This window comes from Notolabrus celidotus, chromosome 16 (assembly GCF_009762535.1).
Source record: "Notolabrus celidotus isolate fNotCel1 chromosome 16, fNotCel1.pri, whole genome shotgun sequence".
Lineage (NCBI taxonomy): Eukaryota > Metazoa > Chordata > Actinopteri > Labriformes > Labridae > Notolabrus > Notolabrus celidotus.
In genome coordinates, this window is record NC_048287.1 from 17,585,354 (window position 1) to 17,606,993 (window position 21,640).

Here is a 21,640-nt window from a genome sequence, read left to right on the forward strand (position 1 = left end):
GTTAGTCCATATTTGTCAAGAGAGTTATAATGTACTTGTAGCCCAGAGAGCTCATGTATTTCGTATACTTTCCCTGCAGGCCCCCTCCTGTTTTTGTGCTTCAACCTTTGAAAAATAATTAACAAGCTCCACAGCTCAACACGCAGATACATTTTCCACCTGGGATAAACCTTTTTATTCTAATGGACAGGTTTTGTTATTTATCATTATAGTTTTTTGGTTCATAGAGCAGTTCCTCATTCTCTGATGTGTTTGTATTTTTTTAACAGAATTTAAATTTCACTCCCTGTAGTCCCTTCGAGAATAATTTAGTTTGCTGCTACTTGCAGAGTAGATGACAGGCTCTGTGGGTCATCATTATGGATAAACTTAATGTGGTGCACAAACATATTGTAAAGCCCTGTATCAAATCCAAAACTAAAGAAAAAGAGGGAGAAAAAAAAGGAGGAGAGGAATACTGGAAAAAGAACTTTCGTTTCAAGATTCTATTGTGGGAGAATGTGACAATTACTGTATCCGGAGGCTATCCACGTAGCACAGCATCAATTTAACCCAAAAAGTTTCAGGCTGATTGAGCAAAGGAGATTACAGGGAGCTAAAATTAATGATACACCTATATAATTCAACAGTGTGGATTTACTCGATTTTCAAAGATTCTAAAGGTGCATTTTTGACAAATTTAAAATCACAGCTTTACAGGTCTGATAATCTTTTATTATTTCTCGATGAGAAGTGTAATACTAAGGCCCCTTAGCACTTCACTTTCATAAAATCCGACCATTTCAACAAAGCATTAGCATACACTGTCACACAGAATATTTATATATCTTTAATATTGTACTCTATGTACTAAGATAAACTGCCTAACTTTCCACCTCCGGTTATCCAACAAGTTTTGGAAGTCTCTAGGAGCATGATTTATTGAGTCATATTTCTAATAATGTCCTTGATTGTGTAACACATAATTAAAAAGGGTGCTACAGGCCTGCGAACAGGCTGAAACTCTCTGCCCACTGGTGAACTGATCTCCAAGAAATATCACTGACATTTATTGTTCCTTCAGTGACTGATATTTGGCGTGTATAAATGTGGCTTTTACACAGATTACTGTCCGGAGAACGCCTATTCATTTTCCGAGCCAGTTTTGTTACTGATTTAATACAATGTTCTCGCACTGCTCAAACACAATCTGAGAGATAACCAAGGAGGGAGGAACAGTAAACCTTAATATTGAATTTCAAGGTGAAAACAGAAACACAATACATGCTCTTTTTCTGTTCTAAGTATACTAAACTGTTCTTCTCTTTCAGTCACTCCATTTTGCATTATGTTGTGCAATCTCCTTCAATTTATGAGCTAATGAACACTCAGGTGCTTTTTTGGGGAGTCTTTCTGCAGGTACCAGTGTGGGCAAATAATCCTGTGTTAAAAGGAACTTCAAGACAAACACAGCTAGCATCCAGCTAATGCTTCAGGCTACTTAAAATTCTGTCCCACTTAAGCAGGGCAGTAGAGTAGGAAAATATCACATGGGCAGTGATGGAACATCATACCAACACATCTCGGTAAAGGTGCACTCCACATTCTCCGGCCTCCTCCAAGGCAGATTAACTCTGGCGCTCCCTCTAGCCGGTATCCCATATTGCAGGAAAAAGTCAAAGTGTCACCGACACCGAAGCTGTAGCCATTTCTCCTGCCAAACGGAGGCATCCCAGGGTCCTCGCATGGCTCCAAAGTATACTCTGTAGGAAATGAATTGACAGTGAATTCATGACTATACATAAATAAAGATTACGACTGCACTATAACAGTCCAGAACAAGAGCATCTATACATTTCATCACATGTAAACTAAAAAACTGAGCCTTCTTTCATAAGGTAGAGTAGAATAACCTTTCAGTGAAACAAGTGATTAACTATACTGGGAATGAAAATATACCTTAAGATGTGTGCTTATTTAGTGTTTTTATAAGCAACACTCAATTTTGCTGAGTGTTGCGTAAGTGGCATCAGAGTAAAAGAAAGGTGGTGAAATTAAATTAGAGTGCCCTCGACTAATGGTGTTAAATCAACAGATCAATACCCATCACTCTCAAAGTCCTGAGAAATCTGCCCTTATACATATATTTTACGAACAACATAACCATTAGAGGCAAACCGAAGGATGTATGCAGCTCATGGTCTCTCTCCCTCTCTTATGAGGACAAACCTTTCCAATAATTCAGTGATTCTTGGTAAATCTTAGTTCAAGTCTACTCAAAGTTAATTATTATCATTGAATGCGGACTGATGTAATTGTGGTGATTAGTACAAAAGTTGTGAGTCAGAGCTCACTCCACTGTGTCCTGAAATGCACTTGTTGAATTTGTGTTCAACGCAGTGGGAGATTTATTTCAGTGGGCGCAGACTGATGATGTGGTGTGTGTTTCAGAGTGTGCGGCAGGATGACACAGCCTGTTGAGCATGTTGAGTTTGGCAAGTCACATCTCTGGTGACACCTCCCATGTGTTACATTCTGAGTATCGGCTTATGCCATCTGGGACGCAGTAAAACGTCTTTCAGTGGAGACGCAGATTGAGGAACTGTTTTATTCCAGAGTCAATGAGAGAGCGCTGAAAGGGCGGCAGGGACTCTTGATTTATGAGGGGTAGACGCAGCCTTGGACTGTGTCGTTATCCTGCCCCTTTCCTGCTTTGGGAGGAAGCTGATGGTAAAGAAGAACAAAGCTGCTCATATGAATTCATCATAATTTTTCTTCCTTCTGTGTTGTTAAATGTTGGACTAAATTCAGTTGAATTTTGTTGAACCTCTCTCCTCTGTTAAGGATCTTTTGTCTTGAGATTTTTACAAAGTCTTATGGGTAGTCCTAAATGTCAGAGTTGAAATATCTGCATTCAGTTGGCAAATTAGTTCCAAGGACTCCAAGTAAAGCAGCATTGACACCTCAAACTGCTTTTGTTGCCTTGCTTTCTTGAATATTTTCAGTTAAAGCTGATGCACTCCATCAAACCAGCTCTTTCAAAATCCCCAACAAAAAAGTGATGCACATTGTTGCAGGAAGTTATTTAGCTGGATCTCAAGGCTGCAATACATCACTGTATACTAACTGATGTATAAAAAGACTTACTATATGCAGTGGATGAGTATCTCTTGGTCACTATGCAGAACCCTGGGACATCAACTCTTTGGTGTCCCCCAGGGCTCTGTTTTGGGTCACCTGCTGTTTGTATTTCAAGACTAGTTCTATTGCTTGTAAAAAAGGTATATTGTTCCACAGCTTTGCAGCCCTGGTTATGTGGAGAAAGCCATTTTATTTCTAAACTGCTTAAGCATGAATTGGTTCAGTTAAATGGGAACTAATCCCAAGGTGCTCAAGCCTTAGGACTACTCCTTTTGTCCCCCTCTTAGCATTGTCCCAAAGGTGAAGAAAAAAAAAGAAGTATTTCTTCATCTGTTGGATGATCCATTTTCCAATCCTTTGATTGCAAGGTCCAACTCATGAAGAGCTGCATAAGTATTATATCAGGAGAAGGTCACTCAGAGCATATTGTCTGGCCATGTAGGACCTACTTCACTTAAGCTTCCAACCAGAGACTCTAATTGTAGTGGTATTGGCCTATTAGACCTTGAGACTGTGGACACTTGTTGCATAGGTCAAGACAGTGGACTAAGAGTAGAAAAGAAAGACTGATAAGGACTTTCTACAGCTCACAGATAGACCCTGAATTTTTTTCTGTAAAAAGTAAGAAAACAAAGTCTTACATTTAATGTACACCTAGATTAGAAACAGCACTTTAAAACCAGTAGAGTACAGTTAATTACCAGAAAACGTTATGTTGAAGCCCTCGTATGAAATGGAAAAGTCAGAGATGAATCGGAGCTGGGCTTTGAAGTTGCCATAGAGACCAGCATTGATGTTGCTAGGCAACTCATTGCCGGTCAAGCGGGCCAGTGGTTGCAGGAAACTCCCGTTCTCGGTAACCAAGAGGTAGTCGTGTTGGTCCTCCAAGTGAAAGGAATTGAACTGGAACTGGACTCCTAAGGACACAAACACAAACAGACACACAAAGAGAGATAGACACACAGATATCAGAGAAGTTTTCATCAGAAGCTTATTATTATTATTATTATTATTATTATTATTATTGTTATTATTATCATTATTATTATTGTTGTTGTTGTTATTATGTTTTAATGATTGTTATTTCCATATCATTTTAATCAGTATGAATCTTCAGGTCTTGGATTTAACATTTCTTTGAGTTTAGAACTGACTACAAATGTACACAGACAGGACCTCAAATAAAATCATGACTGAGGATAAATCCCTTCATATATTCTACAAACTATAATAAACTCTGTGAATGCGGTGTTATGAAAGTGTTTGTTTGTATGAGACTAACAGAGACAATGCTCTGTCTGTTTTTTCTCTTTCTATAAAGGCCTCTGAACCAACGAGTGTCTCTTGCCTTTCCCATGGCTGACTTCAACCGTCCAGGTACAGTTGAGAGATGAAGGGTAGCTGTCTGGATAGCCGGGACTAAGAATGGTACCCCAGGGACCTCTAACGTCGCCGCCGCAGAGAGCTGGACAGATTGAGAGAGACAAGGTGGGAGAGAGAGAGAGGCATAGGGAAAAGGAGGAGATGTGCAGAGAGACAGGGGGAGGTTAGCATCAGATTGTTGATGGCTAAAACAGATAATGTTTCCCCGTGGCCCTTTAATAACACTTCAAATGTACACACACACACAGAAAAAACCCTTAAAACATGTGATGAAAGGTTTTGCTGCAAATTTCTGTCATTTCCTCTTTCCTCAACTGCAGATAGGATATCAAATTACAGAGTAAATACATTTAAATTCACTAAATATCTGATAAAAGATGATGAATTATTTGTTGTTTTTCCATAGAATGAACAGCACCTGGTAATTAATAGCCTATGAAGCATATTCTACTCATCTCTCATATATTTTTAAGATTACTTATAATCAAAAAGAAAGTGGTTTTTTTTTGTTTGGATTTAGGGAATGTATTCCTTTAATTGCTGTGTTTAAATGTTGTAACTTGTTTTCATGTTTTCTCCACAGCACACTTTATCTCATATCAAACAGTTTTAACACATTTGCTGTAGGTCAGAAAATATCCTGTAATGCAGCAAGTGACCACAGTGACCCTGCTCTCACCTGCCAGAAACATCTCTCACATAATTAGGAGAGCACTCTGGGCTCTGGAGCTCAAATAAGCTTGCTTTGGGTTTTTCTTTTAAAAGCACGTCCACTTGTAGGATCAGCCTGTAGGTGCTGACAGATGGTGCATAAACACTTTTATGCAAAACAAGAGGTAAACTTTAGCTCCTCTGTTTTGGGATAATTATCTTAGCTCTGTAATTTATGATGCCAATTTAGTGTTTTTAATGTTGAGCTTAATTATAGCAACCTTTGTTTCCTCATAACTGCAATCCAGAACATGGCTGATAGTTTTTTCAAAGACACTTTGTAAACACATTTTTGTTTAATGTAGAATGTTTGTAATTAAGAAGTTGCACTGTGCTGTTGTAGCAATAAAAGTTTCTGCATAAAACCACCAACTCAAAGTCAGTCAAAAATAAATCCAGTCAATAGTGACTGGGTGCTGAGGAACGTTATTCATAAAACTGCATAATAAGGTCAGAGCAGTAATCAGAGCAGTGCAAAATGGCTTGTTATGAATCCATTGAATATTTGGGCACTCATGTTTTTGCACTAGGTGTGTTGGAGAACGGGAATCCATTGTTGCTTTGGGATGTCTCTGAGCTCTGAATTGATTATCAACTTTGAATTTAATTCAAACTACTTTTCCAACATTAGCACTGTCCTTCTGTGAAAAGGATTTAATATGTCTTTTGTTTCTAAAACAAAACTTTTCTCTTAATACAGTTTGATTTAAATTGATTCAAACCATTGAAGCAGTGCAAATGCTTCTTAGAGACTACTTAAAACATTTTGAACGTTTCACTGTGCGGCCTCAGGATGACCCTGCAAGTTCTGCAAACGCTTCGCCTGTGCACATTGTTATGCAGTAAGAGATCAGGTCTGCAGAAAAGCAAAATCTGTTGCTCATTCTATGCATACTAATGCAGGCATGTGTTGCGAGGTGCTTCATTTCTGCCCGCTCCAGTTGATTCCTGTTACAGTTGGCCGACTGGCCTGTCATTTCCTCTTACAATAAACCCATAAAATGCCATAACATTACCTCAAAAGTGCAACGGTGGCAGAGCTCCTGTGACAAGGTCAAACCTGGAAGTTCTGCTGAAGTTTCCATGAGCAGGACAAATAAGCAGATGACGGAGAACTGTGGCCTCAGAGTACAATCACTACAAACGCTCTGTTGTGGTGACTGCCACCACAGCCGCATTTAAACAGGCGAGTTAGGCATTGAAAATGTGCTCGAACCACAACAGAGCATTCGTATCTACTTTATAAACCACGCTTACAACATCAGCTTACCCCAAAACAAGGATGAGTAGGGAAAGTATTTCCCAACCAGACAAGTACATAGATGCAAGCAGACATGGGCACCAACACATTATGTACGCACACGGCTCACTCGTGCACAAAGGCTTGCATGCACAGACATACGGAATGCAATTCATTATTAATGCTTTTCTGCCAGGAAGCTCTTAATGTTGGATGCTGAGCTATGTAAGAAATTCAAAATTCTGCATTACATCTTTATCCTGACCACTTCCCTTCTCTCTCTCTCTCTCTCTCTCTGTCTCTCTCTCTCTCTCTCTCTCTCTCTCTCTCTCTCTCTCTCTCTCTCTCTCTCTCTCTCTCTCTCTCTCTCTCTCACTCTCTCTCTCTCTCTCTGGCAATCTGTCTTCTGGATCTCCTTTCATCTTTGCTTCTTCTTCACCTCCACCTGTAAGCTGGTCTTCCAATTTGTTCTCTCTTTCAAGTGAATGAAGTTGGAGTGAATGCTCCAAAAAGTCAATCTTTGGGCTTCTAAAAGGTGTGAAAAGTAATTTAAATTGTACTTTAATTCAGTTTTATTCATTTAACTGCTTGATGAATTCACTACACTGAAGGTATACTGATTTATTTCGGCAATTTTCTTACACACAGAAAGTATATCGGGTTCAAAATAGATACATCTTTAAGATATCTCTGCATAAAGGACTGGTGTTTATCCTCTGAGAAATAATAACACCGTTTTTTGATTTCTGGAGCTATTCCTAGAACAGAGTGTGATGCTTTTGGCATCATCTTCCTTGAATTCATTGCACACTATTTGTTTGCCAAGCTCAGCAGCAAATAGTTCCCATATTTGTATGGATACATACTGTGTAAACACCTTAATGACATTCAGCCTGCAAATCCCAGGCTACTTTCTAGACGCTTATATGCCCAAGCGTCCTCTGAGGAAAATCGCTGCCCGTCTAAGGAAAAGTGCAATTCAAATGTGGTTAACAAGTGAATGAGCCAACAAAGCAGCCACAAAACGGATGAATCTCTCCTGCCCCCCCTAACCCTACTTCTCTGCCATGATTGGAATGAGAGAGAGGGACCCCTCATCCCTCCCCACAACCCCCCCCCCCCCCCCCCCCCAGCTCCTTGATTTGAAGGTGGAAAGAGAGAAGGTGACAGCCAACACAGGCTCTCATCAACCCTACCGCAAACTGTCCTGTGTTCACGGTTCACATGGGAGGGAAGGTGACAGAAGGTACACAGATAAAAGCACACACTTTCACATAAAGGCACAGGCACATACATTTAAGTGCTGATGTACAGCACACGCACGCACACACACAGACACAGACACACTCACACAGTGCGTGCCCAAAGATCTCTAATCTTCTCCTCAAATCATCCCCTATCAGCCACAGCAGCCTTCACTGCAAATTGCCCCAGCATACACCCAAGTGTGTGTGCGTGTGTGTGTGTGTGTGTGTGTGTGTGTGTGTGTGTGTGTGTGTGTGTGTGTGTGTGTGTGTGTGTGTGTGTGTGTGTGTGTGTGTGTTTGTGATGTGTGAGTGTTGTGTGTAATTCAACTAGTGGCTTTGTTGCAGAACAGCATGTCCTGTATGACTCAGCTCCCTATACAAGGATGGTGGGCTTCAATGCTGATCTTTTTCACACACCTCTGCCTCTTTTTCAGTGTTTTTCTTGGATTGACTGGATAATTATTTTGTAAAGATCAACATTTAGTTGTCTAAAAGAAAAAACACTTATTTCATCTCAAATGTCAGTGTACTGTGTCATAAACAAGACTGCATCAGTATTGACCTTGTGTGATGTCATGTGAGTATGTTCTACCACAAATTATGTCATCAGTGCTGCAATAAAAAAAGGCAGAGTTATGATGAAGAGCTGGGGCGGAGGGGGACTTATGAAGACCCAAACATTACTTTTATTTATGAGAGGTTATCTTTTCCCTATTTACCGTCACATGTAGGTAAAGGGTGGCTCCACCAGTGGTTCTTCTCACAGACGAGCGGCTCCTCGTGGCTCAGTCTGTAGCCAGAATCACAACCGAACGATACTGTGGACCCAATGGAGAAATCCTGTCCATAGCGGATGCCGTTGACAGGGATACCAGGGTCCAGGCACGAGTAGCTGTCTACTGTAACGCCTGAGGAAAAAAAAAAAAAAAAAAAATAGTCATGGAATGAAAATGTGTAAGTACTACACTTTGATGTTAAGTTTTGCTGATCTGCATAACCTTAAGCTCACAGATGGTTCAAAACTTCACACACGGCATCATGCTGTGCAGCTATGGTTGTTTGTTGTTTGAAGGTGATGTCTGCGTGTGTGGCCAGCTCTTGAAACTGTGTGTGATTGGCTTTAAACACATTATCTGTGCTTTAAGTGCAACTTTGAAAGCACTAATATATTTGGCATGCCATATGTTATGTATTTAATATAACAATCTAAAGGCTTACATCAAAAATGTTAAAATGTATGACTTACTTTCATACAACAATTTGAAGCCAACATTGGAACGGCTGTTATCGGTGGTAAACAGCAGGTAAAGAAAGTTGCTGCTGCTGAACAGGAACTGAGGCACCTGGGTGCCGTTAAAGGAGCCGATCAGTGGAGACAGGAGGTTTGGCCCATCATGGATCTCCAGAAAATCATAACCCAGCTCCGTCTGGAACCTGAGAGACAAAATAATCAGACCACCATATTGCTTATGAACATTCTGGGAATAAAAATGATTAATTAAAAGAACAGGACCAATGCAAAAAGAAAGCTTATGCTCTTCATACATCAACAGATCTGTTTGTAGAATACATTAACAAACACTTAGGTAAGACCTTTTCAAGTCAACATAAAGATAAATATTGTTATGGGCCAATTTGTCCCTACAAGCTTCTACATTTTTAACTGTGCAGGTCATGACTCTTAATATGAGACTATAAGAGCTGTTAGAATCAAACATTTTTTTTAAAGTTGGTGTCATTAATTCTGCAAACAGACAGGCTAAGGTCCACGCTGTCGATCCCTCTACTGGTTGTTGGGCCAATTTTGCTGAATGCACTTCATTGTGTAATAAACATAAAACAGAAACTCAAAGTAATGAAAAATAATTGTAGAGGATGCTTTGAAGTCTTACGTCTTATACCAGTTTCAGCTCAGAGAGTAAATAACATTAATGCATTTGTTAGCCAGCCTCTCTGATAATGAAATTAAAGCTTTATCTTTGATGACTCCCAATAAACTTACAGATGTGTACATTTCTTGTTGTCGGTAGAAACTGATGGAAACTCTGATACATCTGCACAGTCTTCTCTGTTCAGGGCTCTGAGAGTTTTTATAGCGTGCAGAATCAAAGATTTATGCCACCCACCTGTCAAATGTGATTTTGATGGAGCGCCCAGGTTCTGATTCAATCACCCACTCACAGCTTAGGGAGTCTTTGTAGTAGCCAGGCCACCCAGGAGACAAAATTACCCCGTTTGGGGCTGAATAGTGGCCCCCACATGGAGCTAGAGTGGAGAGAGGGACAAAAAGAGCAGGGAGAGTGAAGAGGTAAAAAGGGAATGGGAAGATGAGAGATGATTTGTATCTACACCATGCAAGTCTAGTCTGAATCCAAAATTGTAGCTTAGGCTTGTGAATAGGCAGATTCCTTGAAGGCAACTACTGTACATATTTTGTTCCACCAATATTCTTCTCTGAAAGCTGATTTCCTGTGACAGCAAACTGCATGAAGAGACGTAATTCAGATAAGGCTCAGATTTTAAAATTCAACAACAGTACACTATAAGTTAACATTTATGATGAATTATTCCGTTGCGTCATTGTATTTCGATTTAGGTTATTTATTGGAATTTTGACAACTTCAGTGAGGGCAACACATTGTTGACACAACAATGACAGTATTTGGGAGTGTACGAGTAATCTGGTGTACACATTCACATTTAGCAGTGAAGCAGTTTGAGTTTTGCTTTTCACTAGCTAAGACAACATTTTTGAATTTTAGCTCCACTTTGGTCTCCACCCGCTCCTGAAGGAAAAAGCTCCAGTTTGTTCTTTAAACACATTGTACTTTTTAACTTTAGTTGACTGCCTTATGTAACCAAGGAATTTGTATGCAGTGGTTTAATTAGAGAGTTTTGAATGGAAACAGATGTTTACTTCTGCTAAAAATACTTTGGATGATAGTAGCTCGTGTATTAAAAATAGCTTAATAGCTAAAAATGTCCATAAAACAAAACAAGGGGTGAAATGAGGTAGAATTAAGTATTCATAAAGTAGTAATATGGGCAACATTAAAAGGTAACATTATCCCCAATGAATAGTGGAAATATTTTATTTCTATACCTCCTTGGTGGGTAGTTAAACTGTACAGAAAAGTCTTCAGAAAGCTAATAATAACTGTATGTACTAACCAGGTCAGACACAGAGTCTGACCAACACAAAGATTAATCATTGGAACTCTTTCATAACATTTCCATCAAAAATACAAATGGATAGTTTTTCTAGTGCAAAAAGAAAGCATGAAATAACTCTGGAAGGATGGCACTGCAGAAAAGCAATCCAAAAAAAGGAAATGCAATTATCCATCACATTCTCAATCATCATCGTCCAAAAAAAGGGGGGTTTTGAGCAGAATGTTGTCTGTTATCACAAAGTTAAATGAGCCGGAAGCTCTTCTGTTCCGGTCTCTTTTAAACCAAAGCCTGTCTGAAGTTAAACTTAGGGTCTGAACTCAATTTGTTTTGGCCCGTACCTGCTCAATTCAAGAAAGTTGATTTTGAAGTAGATATAGACAAACATTAGCTACAAAGGATCTGGGGATATTAAATTACCTCAAGCAAAATTAGCATGGCCTTTCTTTGTACTGTCAACAGTTCTAACAATAGCAGCCGTGTCAGAAATATCTGAAGTTAATTACAACTGCTGTTGTTAGGAGATACATCTAAAGCTCTTATACAGCATTAAATGTTTTGTTTCATCTGAGATTAACAGGTCAAGTTCAGTGTTTCTCTCTTCTTCTTTTGCATGAGCTGTTCAGAAGACTTTGGGCTTAAAAACAAAGGATTTAATTTCCAAATGGGTGGATAATTAGCGTGACTGTACACAGATGATAATGCTTTAAATGGATTTAATGAACTGTTTTAAACAAGTGCAGTCATGGGAGACAAGTGTTATGACTTTATCTGGCTTCTCAGGGAAGAAGTCACAGCTAACACAAGACTGATCAACATGTCTAACTTAAAAAATCCTGGTCAAAGATCTTTTGTCATGAAAAGGTAACTTGAAAGCCTTTATATCCTTCAAGTGCTACTACATTCACCCCATAGGTGTAGGCTGTGGCTGGCTATAGCAGCAGTATATAAATAGTGGCCACCTCCGTATATACAGTATGTTTCCCTCCAATGGACTGGCAGCAGATAATTTCCACCTCCTGGGTCTTTACACTGTAGCAAAGATGATATCTAGGATGACATATTGTTCCCAAGTTGATAATTTAATCAGCATTATTTACCTTCACATTTAGGAATGGGCCCACTCCACATAACTTTCCCTCTTTCTAACTGACAGGAGATTGTCTCGGTTCCCTGGGTTTTAATGAATCCATCCTCACAGACCACAGAGATGGAGCTGCCCAGCTGGAAGCTGTCTCCGAAGCGGCGAGCATTGATGGGAATGCCAGGGTCCGGGCACTCGTTGTGGCCAAAAGCTAGGGGGTAAAGCGTTACAAGGAGACACAGGTTTGATGAGACTTGAAGCATCAGAAATAGACGGGCACATACACGAGAAAAGTTATTAAGTTATATGAGAACTACACTTAATGGGCACTTACAGGCTACATTTCACTCTTCCTTTTGATGAAATTTTGGAGAACCAATCATATAGATCTATTGCTGCAATGTGACGTCTTTGAGTGTTCAGTCCCTGCCAGGAAAGCATCTATAAATTATCCTTTTAATCCGTCTCCTATATTTTCTGCTCTGCTTTTCTATATCTTTGCTCATTTTTCAGGCTATTATATGTTTGCCCTGCTTAGGCTGGATCAAAGCAATGTACCCTCTGATAAAACTCATGTAAGCATATCTGCTGCAGGATACTGTCTGGCTCATCAGATTAAAAGGCTGTAAAGTCCAACCTTTAAATGTCCATGTTTCGCCAGACGGAGCAATCCAGTTTGATCAGGTGATAAAGAGGTTTAAAATTGAAAAACGCAATGACCAGAAAGTAAAAAAAAAAAAGAGTTTGAGAAACTGAGTCCAACTGTGACCAAACCCTTCAAGATTTTGGGAGATGTGTCTGTTTGCCATCAGACTCAGAGCCAGATGGAATGATCAGTATCAGTTTCTATTTTCTGTTTTCCTGGTATAGAGATGTGTAAAGCCCAAATTAGCTCAAAGACAGCAAACCATGCCATCATCATCAAATGTGACCATATATGCCCTCGAACAAATCAAACACTGTCTTATTTACTGTACATGTATCCTGTTGTCTACCCGACAATACATCTAAGAGTCACCTGAGTTTTGATCTATTACAAAAGTTTGCACAGCAAACAACTTTACAATGCAGACAGAACATCAGAGACTGTACCTGATCTCAAAACACTAGTCCCTCCAATTCTATTTCGACACAGGTTAAAGACACAATGTATGATGTTTAAAAAAGGAAATTTGAGAGCCTCTGAAGGATTTATTGTTTTACTTTGACAGAATTAGGCGTAGACTTTCAGCTTGTTTCTAGTCTTCATGTTAAGTGAGGTTAAAATGCATCCTGGTCCTCTGCCTGAACTGGACGCACTTAGATGAAAGCGATATCAATCATCTCATCTAACTCTGCGTAAAACAACAAAAAAGTGAAAGAACTTGTGAAAAGAATTCCTTTAATATCTTCTATGCCTTTTTATCCTCTTTGTTCTGCAACCTGCACCTCTATTCTTAGCTGCTGCATCAGTCACATAACCCCTTTTGGATTGATAATGTGTCTTTTCCAGAACAGATCTTTGTGTCGTTGAAGACTCCAGTTTGATTGAACTTTAACTTTCAGGAGAAAAAGCTTTGGTGTGAAATGTTGCATCTTAACAGCAAATATTTTGGAGGTAATGCATGCCTGCTCTATCAAAGTGACTCTTGTGATGGAAACTAAGAGTATCATGAATTATGAGTTGAGTATATGCCACAGACGGCTTCCAAAAATAGGATGGATACTGTTTCTGTTTAGAAGAAGCCAGGCTGAAAGAATGCATGAATTTCATATGCATATACATGAGAAGTCCTGCTTTATAGCTTCAGAGCAAAACAGTGCCTTAGCCCCAATTAACTGCATTTTACAACACAAAAGTAAATAAGCATGACCCTAAATGTTCTTTTTTCCTCCTTTTTATGTTTCAAACTGATCTTTGTCCTGTGCAGTTTATTTTTAACAAGCTACTGCCATACCACAGCTTTAAACAGTGTATGTATTATCATATGAAGGCAAAACAAATTGAAAAATATAAAAGGCATACTGCTGTAAGTGATGTTAAATCCTCTGCCTGACATGGAGTGATCAGCCTGGAACTCCAGCCTCAGTGTGTTAGTGTTAGATGTCAAATGGGAGGGACTCTCAGCTCCGGTGAACCTTCCGATGACGTTGGCATCATTTGTCTCGCCGTCTTTCACGGTTAGGGAGTCATAGGGAGCCTCCAGGTCAAAGTCATTAAAGGCCAAGTGGATTCTGGAGCCGGGATCGGACTGGATGAGCCAGACACAGTTCATGTTGTTCCCATAGCCTTCTGGGTAGTCTGGGGAGAGGACAGTTCCTGAGGGGGCTGTGAAGTTGGACATGCAGGGGACTATGGGGCAAAAAAAAAAGTATAGAAAGAAGAAGAGGCAGACGAACAAACAGATGACAAATGGATGGATGAAAACAGAGAGATGGCAGAAATTCAATTCAAAGGAGGGCAGGGAAGAGACACAGAGAGATACATTTTCAGTTACATATTCATCTCAACAGCATCATCGGTCATCATCCGCTCCAGGCCATAATAAACTCTGTCACCATGGCGACAAGTCAGGCTGAATGTTAACATCACGGCAGGGAATATGCCGTATAAATGAATATCATATATTGGGGACTTTGGTACTTACATATGCATATGGGTATGTTTGCAGACCACTGATTGTTGTCTTGGCAGGAGATTGTTTTCTCCCCTATCAGCTCGAAGCCAAACTGACACTCAAACCTCAGGATTCCTCCATTTGAGAAGCTGTCCCCTTCTCGTATTCCATACAGAGGAGTGCCTGGGTCACCACAACTCTCTTTGTCAATTTCTGTAAAGACACAGTTTCAGAAAGAAACATGAATATCTGATAGACTGTCCTCTGTGCCATAGTTGCTCATCCTTGTAGTCCAACAACTAAAAACACATATTATGAAGCACAGTTGCTATTTTGATGACGAGAAAAATAAAGGACACAATCAACTTTTACATTGATTTGAATTTTAACCTTGCCTCATAACGTTGCTTGGACATGTCAGTAAATATAAAATGTTTTGCATCACACTGTAATGCATTGTCATAGAATATGTAGTGAATTCAAACAAAGTATGTTGCTTGGTCTCAGCTAAAACAGACCACATCAAATCCACAGACTGTGCAAAATGTTGGATGCCATGACAGCTCCTCAAAAGTGAAGCCAACACTTTAGGATCTCCCACTACTCTTTTATGTTATATGGGACACGCACAAATCAAGACACGCTCCAAGGAAGTTTTCTCCAACATAGCATTGATCATTAGAGTCAGTTCCTTTCATGCTGATTCATGTTAAAATAATATATGTTTTACTATTTTAGTTTCAGTTTTTGCTCCAATAAATGGGGTAAAATGTCATAAAATTGACCCCTCAGTTGACAAATCGTTCTCCCGTGGCGAAATAATTTCTGTCATTTTATCATGGAGTCAAAACTGAGTCGTGGTTGAAGGGTGGGAAGGGTTGTCAATATCATGGCATTCAGAGAAAATCCCGCCTGCACAGACCCAGGCTCCAAATGTGCCAAATGTCAACGCCAATTGTGTGGGGTATTTTGGCATCACCATTATACAGATGGAGGAGGTAAATCTGTGTCTTCCATCATTCTATATAGTCAATGAGCCATTCAAAATCACAACTGACTATGATGAAATTAGTTCATAATATTACAGGAAGAAATTAGGCAAATAAATCAAAATTAAATGGAACAGGTTTATGATGCTCATTAGATATTTGCTACTATCAAAATGTTATGCTATGTTATGTTTCTTTTTTTTTTTCCAGTACAAGCACTGGCAGAAAATGTATCTGGCAACCAGCTCATTTATTCCCAGAGTTCAGCTTGTGCAGTATTTGTGGTCACCATTGCAAATCATTGGCCTCAAATGCCCAGAGGTCATGTTCCCCTGCTGTGCACAAATATGCCTCGCTACCAGAGCTCATCATCCATTTTGAACAGAAATATACTGCCAGCTGAATAGAGTCTCGCTCGGAGCTGATTGGCCCTTGTTTTGCTGTGTCAGGAGAATTTCCTTGAATGCTTCGACTTCTTTGTTCACGTAGCCTGGAGCCAGTTTGCATCCATCTCGTTCAGTATGCCTCCTTCCCCCTGAGTTTGCAAGTATTCATGACGCCTCTTTTTTCACATGACCACAAGGTTCGACATATCCGTCTTTGATCCTATAAAAAGGTGCCACTGTGTCACCATAATTCTCTTTAAAATTTCATGTGCTATATTTCTGAAAATGTACCCCCCATTTCCCCAGCCGTCCCCTCATCTGCTCTGCTTTCCTATTTTCAGTTTTATTTACAGGAGTGGCTCATGGCAGGAAGTGAAAGTGTGTGTGTTTGCATGGGTGTGTTTTACAGCGAGTTCAGGCATGTGTGTTTGCGTGCTAGATCGTGTGCGTGTTTGTGATGTATTGCATTAATTTCCATCATGACATTGTCTTTATGAGACCCACAGACTCAACCAATCACAACCTGCCTAACGTGCACATGCTTGTGCATGAACACACACTCCGACTTACACACACCTAGCAGAAGAATAGAGAACAAATAGCTTTGGAGTAAAAAAAAAGGCAAACTGTCGGAACATTCTTATAGTACGACTACTTCTCACACATTCGCACACACACATAAACATGCATGCATGCACACACACACACATAATCACAAACCTACATTCTGTCTTTCCCATAGCATCATGTACACATTTCACTCCAACACACACACACACACACACACACACACACACACACACACACACACACACACACACACACACACACACACACACACACACACACACACACCACATAAACACACACAAATAATCCTATTGTGCTGTAACAACAAGGCTGACAGATTCACAAAGGGGATTAGGCTCCTTATATTGTGTGTGTTTGTGTGTGTGTGTGTGTGTGTGTGTGTGTGTGTGTGTGTGTGTGTGTGTGTGTGTGTGTCTTCGATATTGTGTTTTCAGTTGCGCATTGAGCCCCATTCCACTTGGCTTTATACTATTCAATCATGCTCAAACCATATTGTCCATGGGAATACATATAGTTTGTATGCACATGGTCACACACACACACACACACACACACACACACACACACACACACACACACACACACACACACACACACACACACACACACACACACACACACACACTCAAAACTAGTCTCATGTGCTAGCTTTAAAGATCTGAAATAGAGTAGAGCAATAGATTTGATGCAGATAATTAGATTCGAAGGGATAAAAAGGTTATTGGCCATTCCTCTTTGGTGGCGAATTGGAAATTGATTTTACAGCTAGGTTGCTAATGGTAATTGAATGCTAAATGTGTAGTTGCATGCAAACTTCCATTTTTTAATCTCTGATTTCTTTCTGTTTTTGCGCTTTATAAGGACTTGTATCTCTTACCATTATCTCTAATCAAAAGACGCATCAAACACATTATACTAAGTCATATATTAAGCTAAGGCTTCTCTATTAGCTGCAGATGAGAAAGTCTCATCTGCGAGGTCTCATGTACACTCAAAAGGGTTTGCAGTAAGAAGAAGCAATTAGAAACCCAGCCTGTCTAATTAGCTTGTGCTTGTTTGAATCTGTTACCTAAAGGGAGTGGCTCAGATTGACTTGTTCACACTATAGACATCAGTGAGAGCTGTCTGTTGAATGAAAATGATCTCATTTATTACACTCAGAAGACTGACATTTTTTCCTGCCTCTCTCAGGTTTTTAAACCAGGCCACTGAGGAGCTTTTGAGGATTGATTAGATGGTAGATGTGTATGAGAAAGACATCAATTTTCTTCTCTCATTAAAAACACACAAACTCTGTCTGCCCTTATTACATGAGCTGAACAAAATGTTGTTTTTTATACTTTATGGTGTTACTCCCATATACCTACAACTCTCTGCAAATTGGTCCTCAGGATCATAGATAATAATTGGGCTGTTTTCTTTGATCTGAGGTAGAAATACATCACTCAGTGCGCTGTAAAAAACTTTTCAACTCCTGGCTGAGGCTCTGTTTCATGACCCTGTAATAGGCTTGTTGTTCCAGCATTTCCAGTGAAACTCCGGATGTGCCTATCCTCACACAAAAAACTTTATGTGCAGCAAGCACAGGTGGCACAACAGGACACCAAACCTTAGAGAATTTTCTTCCATTTTTTGTTCCACTAAGATGTTTTTGTCGCTTCCTCTCTCCTGCTGAGAACATTTTTGAAAATCTTAAATTAATAACTAAACAAAGGTTACATCAGTGAACACACCCTTGCCTTGAAGCTCTGTGTGCATCAAAACAAGACAGTAAAAGCCATCATAGACTCTACTTGAAAGAGGTTAAAGCACCAGTTTCAAAACGTGTATTGTGTAAAAAGAGTCTAATGAGCTCTAGACCATCTGGAGCTTCTTCTTGATGAGTCTTTCAAGTGACTTTATGATCAATGAGGACCAAAACGACCTCTCCTGTGTTCTTAGTGAGTACAACAGTTTACTTACACCTGTCTGTTAAATCTATTGTAGCTGGAACAGAATTGTTAGTTGTGAGTGCTGCTTAGGAAACGTGAAATAACGATCAGTTAAATCAAAAATAAGAGGAGTGAATGAAAAAGTCACTAATTGCCTCAGTCGTCCAATGCCATACATGATTTGAAATGTAGAGTGTATTATTTAGTCTTGGTGTTGTAGTCGTGTCACCAAACCACACATCTGAGTTGAGTCTCGAGTCCTGTGGTCAAGTCTGACTCACCAATGAACAATCCAAGTCTGAGTCCTCATTGTATTATTTATTGTGAGGTGGCCCCCTGTTTCACTGTAATCTGATCACTGTTTGAACCTGACCTGACTGTGTGGGACCTCTTGATGTGTACAAAACACGTTCTATTTATTATCAACATTAGATTGTGACTGATCCTGTCTTTGTGTCTGGAGATTTAAATTATCAATGAAGTTACAGCGCTGTGTGTTGTGTGTAAATGTGCACTGTGGCTCTTATAATGAGGAGACACCCTCATTGATTCTGCTGCGATGGGAACACTGTAGCTGAATAATAAACTCAAAAACACCTATAGCGCACCTGCTATTGATCAGAATTTTAATGACCAAACATCTTGGACCCAGTGGTGCTAACATTACCATTAGCTTGCTAACAATGAAGTAATCAATGGTTCAAGTAGGCTAACTTTAGCATGTCACCTACTTTTCTTGGTGGATCCTGGGTAGATAACTGATAGGGTAAGAGTTTGTTCCTGGCTTCTATTAAATGGTTATATAAAATATTGCATGCGTTGAAATGCTCTGGCTTGTATTTAGTGTGAAATATTTGAAAGCAAAAACCCTGGATTTTTGGTGTGGCGCCAATTCAGGCATCCTGGCAGATACAAGACGGCACGTGATCTTTAATGCAGGTGATCACACAAGTAAGCCTCTACTCGAAACTGACAAATTATCAAGGCCTTTTATTAAAAAGGTATAAATAACAAAAAAATGCAGTTAGCAAAACCCAACTCTGAGTCAAGGCAGGAGTCCTTCAAATAAAGGCTCAAGTAGGCCTTGAGTCCGAGTCCTGAACTCAAGGACTAAACCATTGTTTAATCCTAATTAGAGCAACAATGTATCTTTCACATTAAATCCAGTTTTCATCATCAGTACAACTTTAGGCTACAAGAGGACTGAACATTATACAAGTCAATAATTAATGACTTCAAAATGTTGTTTACAGCTATGTGACTCTTCACAGGTTAACTCTGCATGTATGAATCAGTCCCTCCAGGATTTCGCGGGATTTCTTTGTGATTGTTGCGGCCCAAAAAGCCGGAATTTGCGACAGCTTTTTGAAAAAATTGCGGTGAAAGTTGCGATTATTATTTTTTTCTTTTTTCCCCCAATAACATCTCAGGGGCAAGTAAATATGCTAAATTACAGTTGTTTTTAGAAAGCATTCTTGATGTGGCCACTGACTATATTTTGATTCTCCTGATTCACAGAAAAATGCCATGAAAGGTCTGTATTGCACATTTACGACGGTCCCTGAATGCACCTCGCAGCGACTGATGCACAGTCAGTTCACAGCACTCTGAAATTAATCTGCATCTTTGATGACAAGGAGTTGATCAAAACTTACTGAATGTGTCTGATGTTTCACCAAACTGGATTAAATCAAGCTGTAGATGCCGAGCCTTTTACGGTAACCACGGCAACAACGTCAAACATCAAATAGTAAACAGACGTCCCCTGGTTGTGTCTTTGTCACTAACGCACACCCGGGGTAAAAATCATCAATGAAGATGAGACAGATGCATGTAGGTGAGGAGAGCTGGTTCATAAAGCACACCTGCAGCAGGTAGAGACCAAGCGAACACTGAGCCCCTCAATCTATAAATAACAACGTTGTCATCGTCACGTGTCCCGCCTGCTGTCCCCTCTTTTCACCTGTTCTCTGTGCGTGTTTTGTTGTTGAAAAGTGCTGATCAAGTGAGGACTTATGTTTATGTTCCAGGGAAGTCAAGCTGATGACAAAACCGATGACGTGCAGGGGCTGAGATTGAGGTAATTGGTCAAATTTGCGGGAAAGTTGCGGTGATTGTAAAAAATTGCAGGGCCGCGAAAAAATCTTGCTGATTGGTTGACTTTGCGTTGATAGTTGCGATCGCGAAATCGCAACTTCCTGGAGGGACTGATGAATGCGCACATACAAACACACACAAGAAGAAAGAGGGCAGTTTTGGCTCAGTAAGCCAATACTAAGATTATTGACTGTAAAATTGAACCACATTTCTGGTTATGTTGTGAATAAATATTTCATGAATTCCTATTTCATGGTGTTTCAGCAGCTTTGACTGAAAATCTGTATAGAGCTGTTTGATTAACAGGGTCCTGCTCCAGACCTGGACCACAGCGCTGTAACCAGATATGAGCTCCAGTGTGTCCCAAAACACAAAACTAACAGATGCAATAAATATTAATAATAAGATTTACCAGAGCAAATGGTCGACATTATCAGTAAGGTGGTGTTCTATCTATAAAAATGAGAGGCTCTTTAAAATGATTTGCCCCGTGCTTTCAATGTAACATCAGTAGATGATATATATCCAAATGTTCGACTTTATTTAATCCTTCTTATTGCTTGGTAGTTCTGTGCAAAAAAACCCACTGGACATATGTTTACACACGCACACGCACACACACACACACACACACACACACACACACGCACGCACACGCACACGCACACGCACACGCACACGCACACGCACACAAACAAACTGCAGCCTCTATCAGTGCTCAACCACAAACACAGATTCATTGTGCTGGGGTCAACAGTGCAATAAAAATCCACCTTGACATCTCTATTTCCTATAAAATACATCACATATTAAAAACCATAAAAAGCAGATGAAAATGTTTAAAGGTAAGAGCTGACATTATGACTTTGTGATGGGATCCAGCAGAGAAGATAAAAGGACAAAGTAGAAGTAAAGAGGAGGAGAAACAGCGATGATATAGTTCTATTTAAATTCACAAACAAGAGTTGTGTGTCTTCTTCTAGGAAAAAGACGCTGCAGCGCTGTGTGTTCAATGCATAAGCTCTAATGACAGAATAATAGCTGGTATGTTAAAGGCGAGCTATGAGATAAAGCATGTCACATCTAGCATGTA

General features: G+C 39.8%; 1 protein-coding gene across 1 annotated transcript in view; it reads right to left on the bottom strand.

The window, feature by feature from the left end:
• The window catches only part of LOC117828050 (CUB and sushi domain-containing protein 3-like), a 293,307-nt gene that overhangs the window by 66,042 nt on the left and 205,625 nt on the right, over nt 1-21,640 (bottom strand). The window contains exons 13-21 of the mRNA XM_034705024.1: nt 14,584-14,766; nt 13,962-14,288; nt 11,973-12,167; nt 9,828-9,966; nt 8,948-9,135; nt 8,421-8,609; nt 4,469-4,585; nt 3,822-4,037; nt 1,554-1,742 (exon numbers count right to left, since the gene is read on the bottom strand). Coding sequence (XP_034560915.1) covers nt 1,554-1,742; nt 3,822-4,037; nt 4,469-4,585; nt 8,421-8,609; nt 8,948-9,135; nt 9,828-9,966; nt 11,973-12,167; nt 13,962-14,288; nt 14,584-14,766 — 1,743 coding nt within the window. The remainder of the gene's footprint in view (nt 1-1,553; nt 1,743-3,821; nt 4,038-4,468; nt 4,586-8,420; nt 8,610-8,947; nt 9,136-9,827; nt 9,967-11,972; nt 12,168-13,961; nt 14,289-14,583; nt 14,767-21,640) is intronic.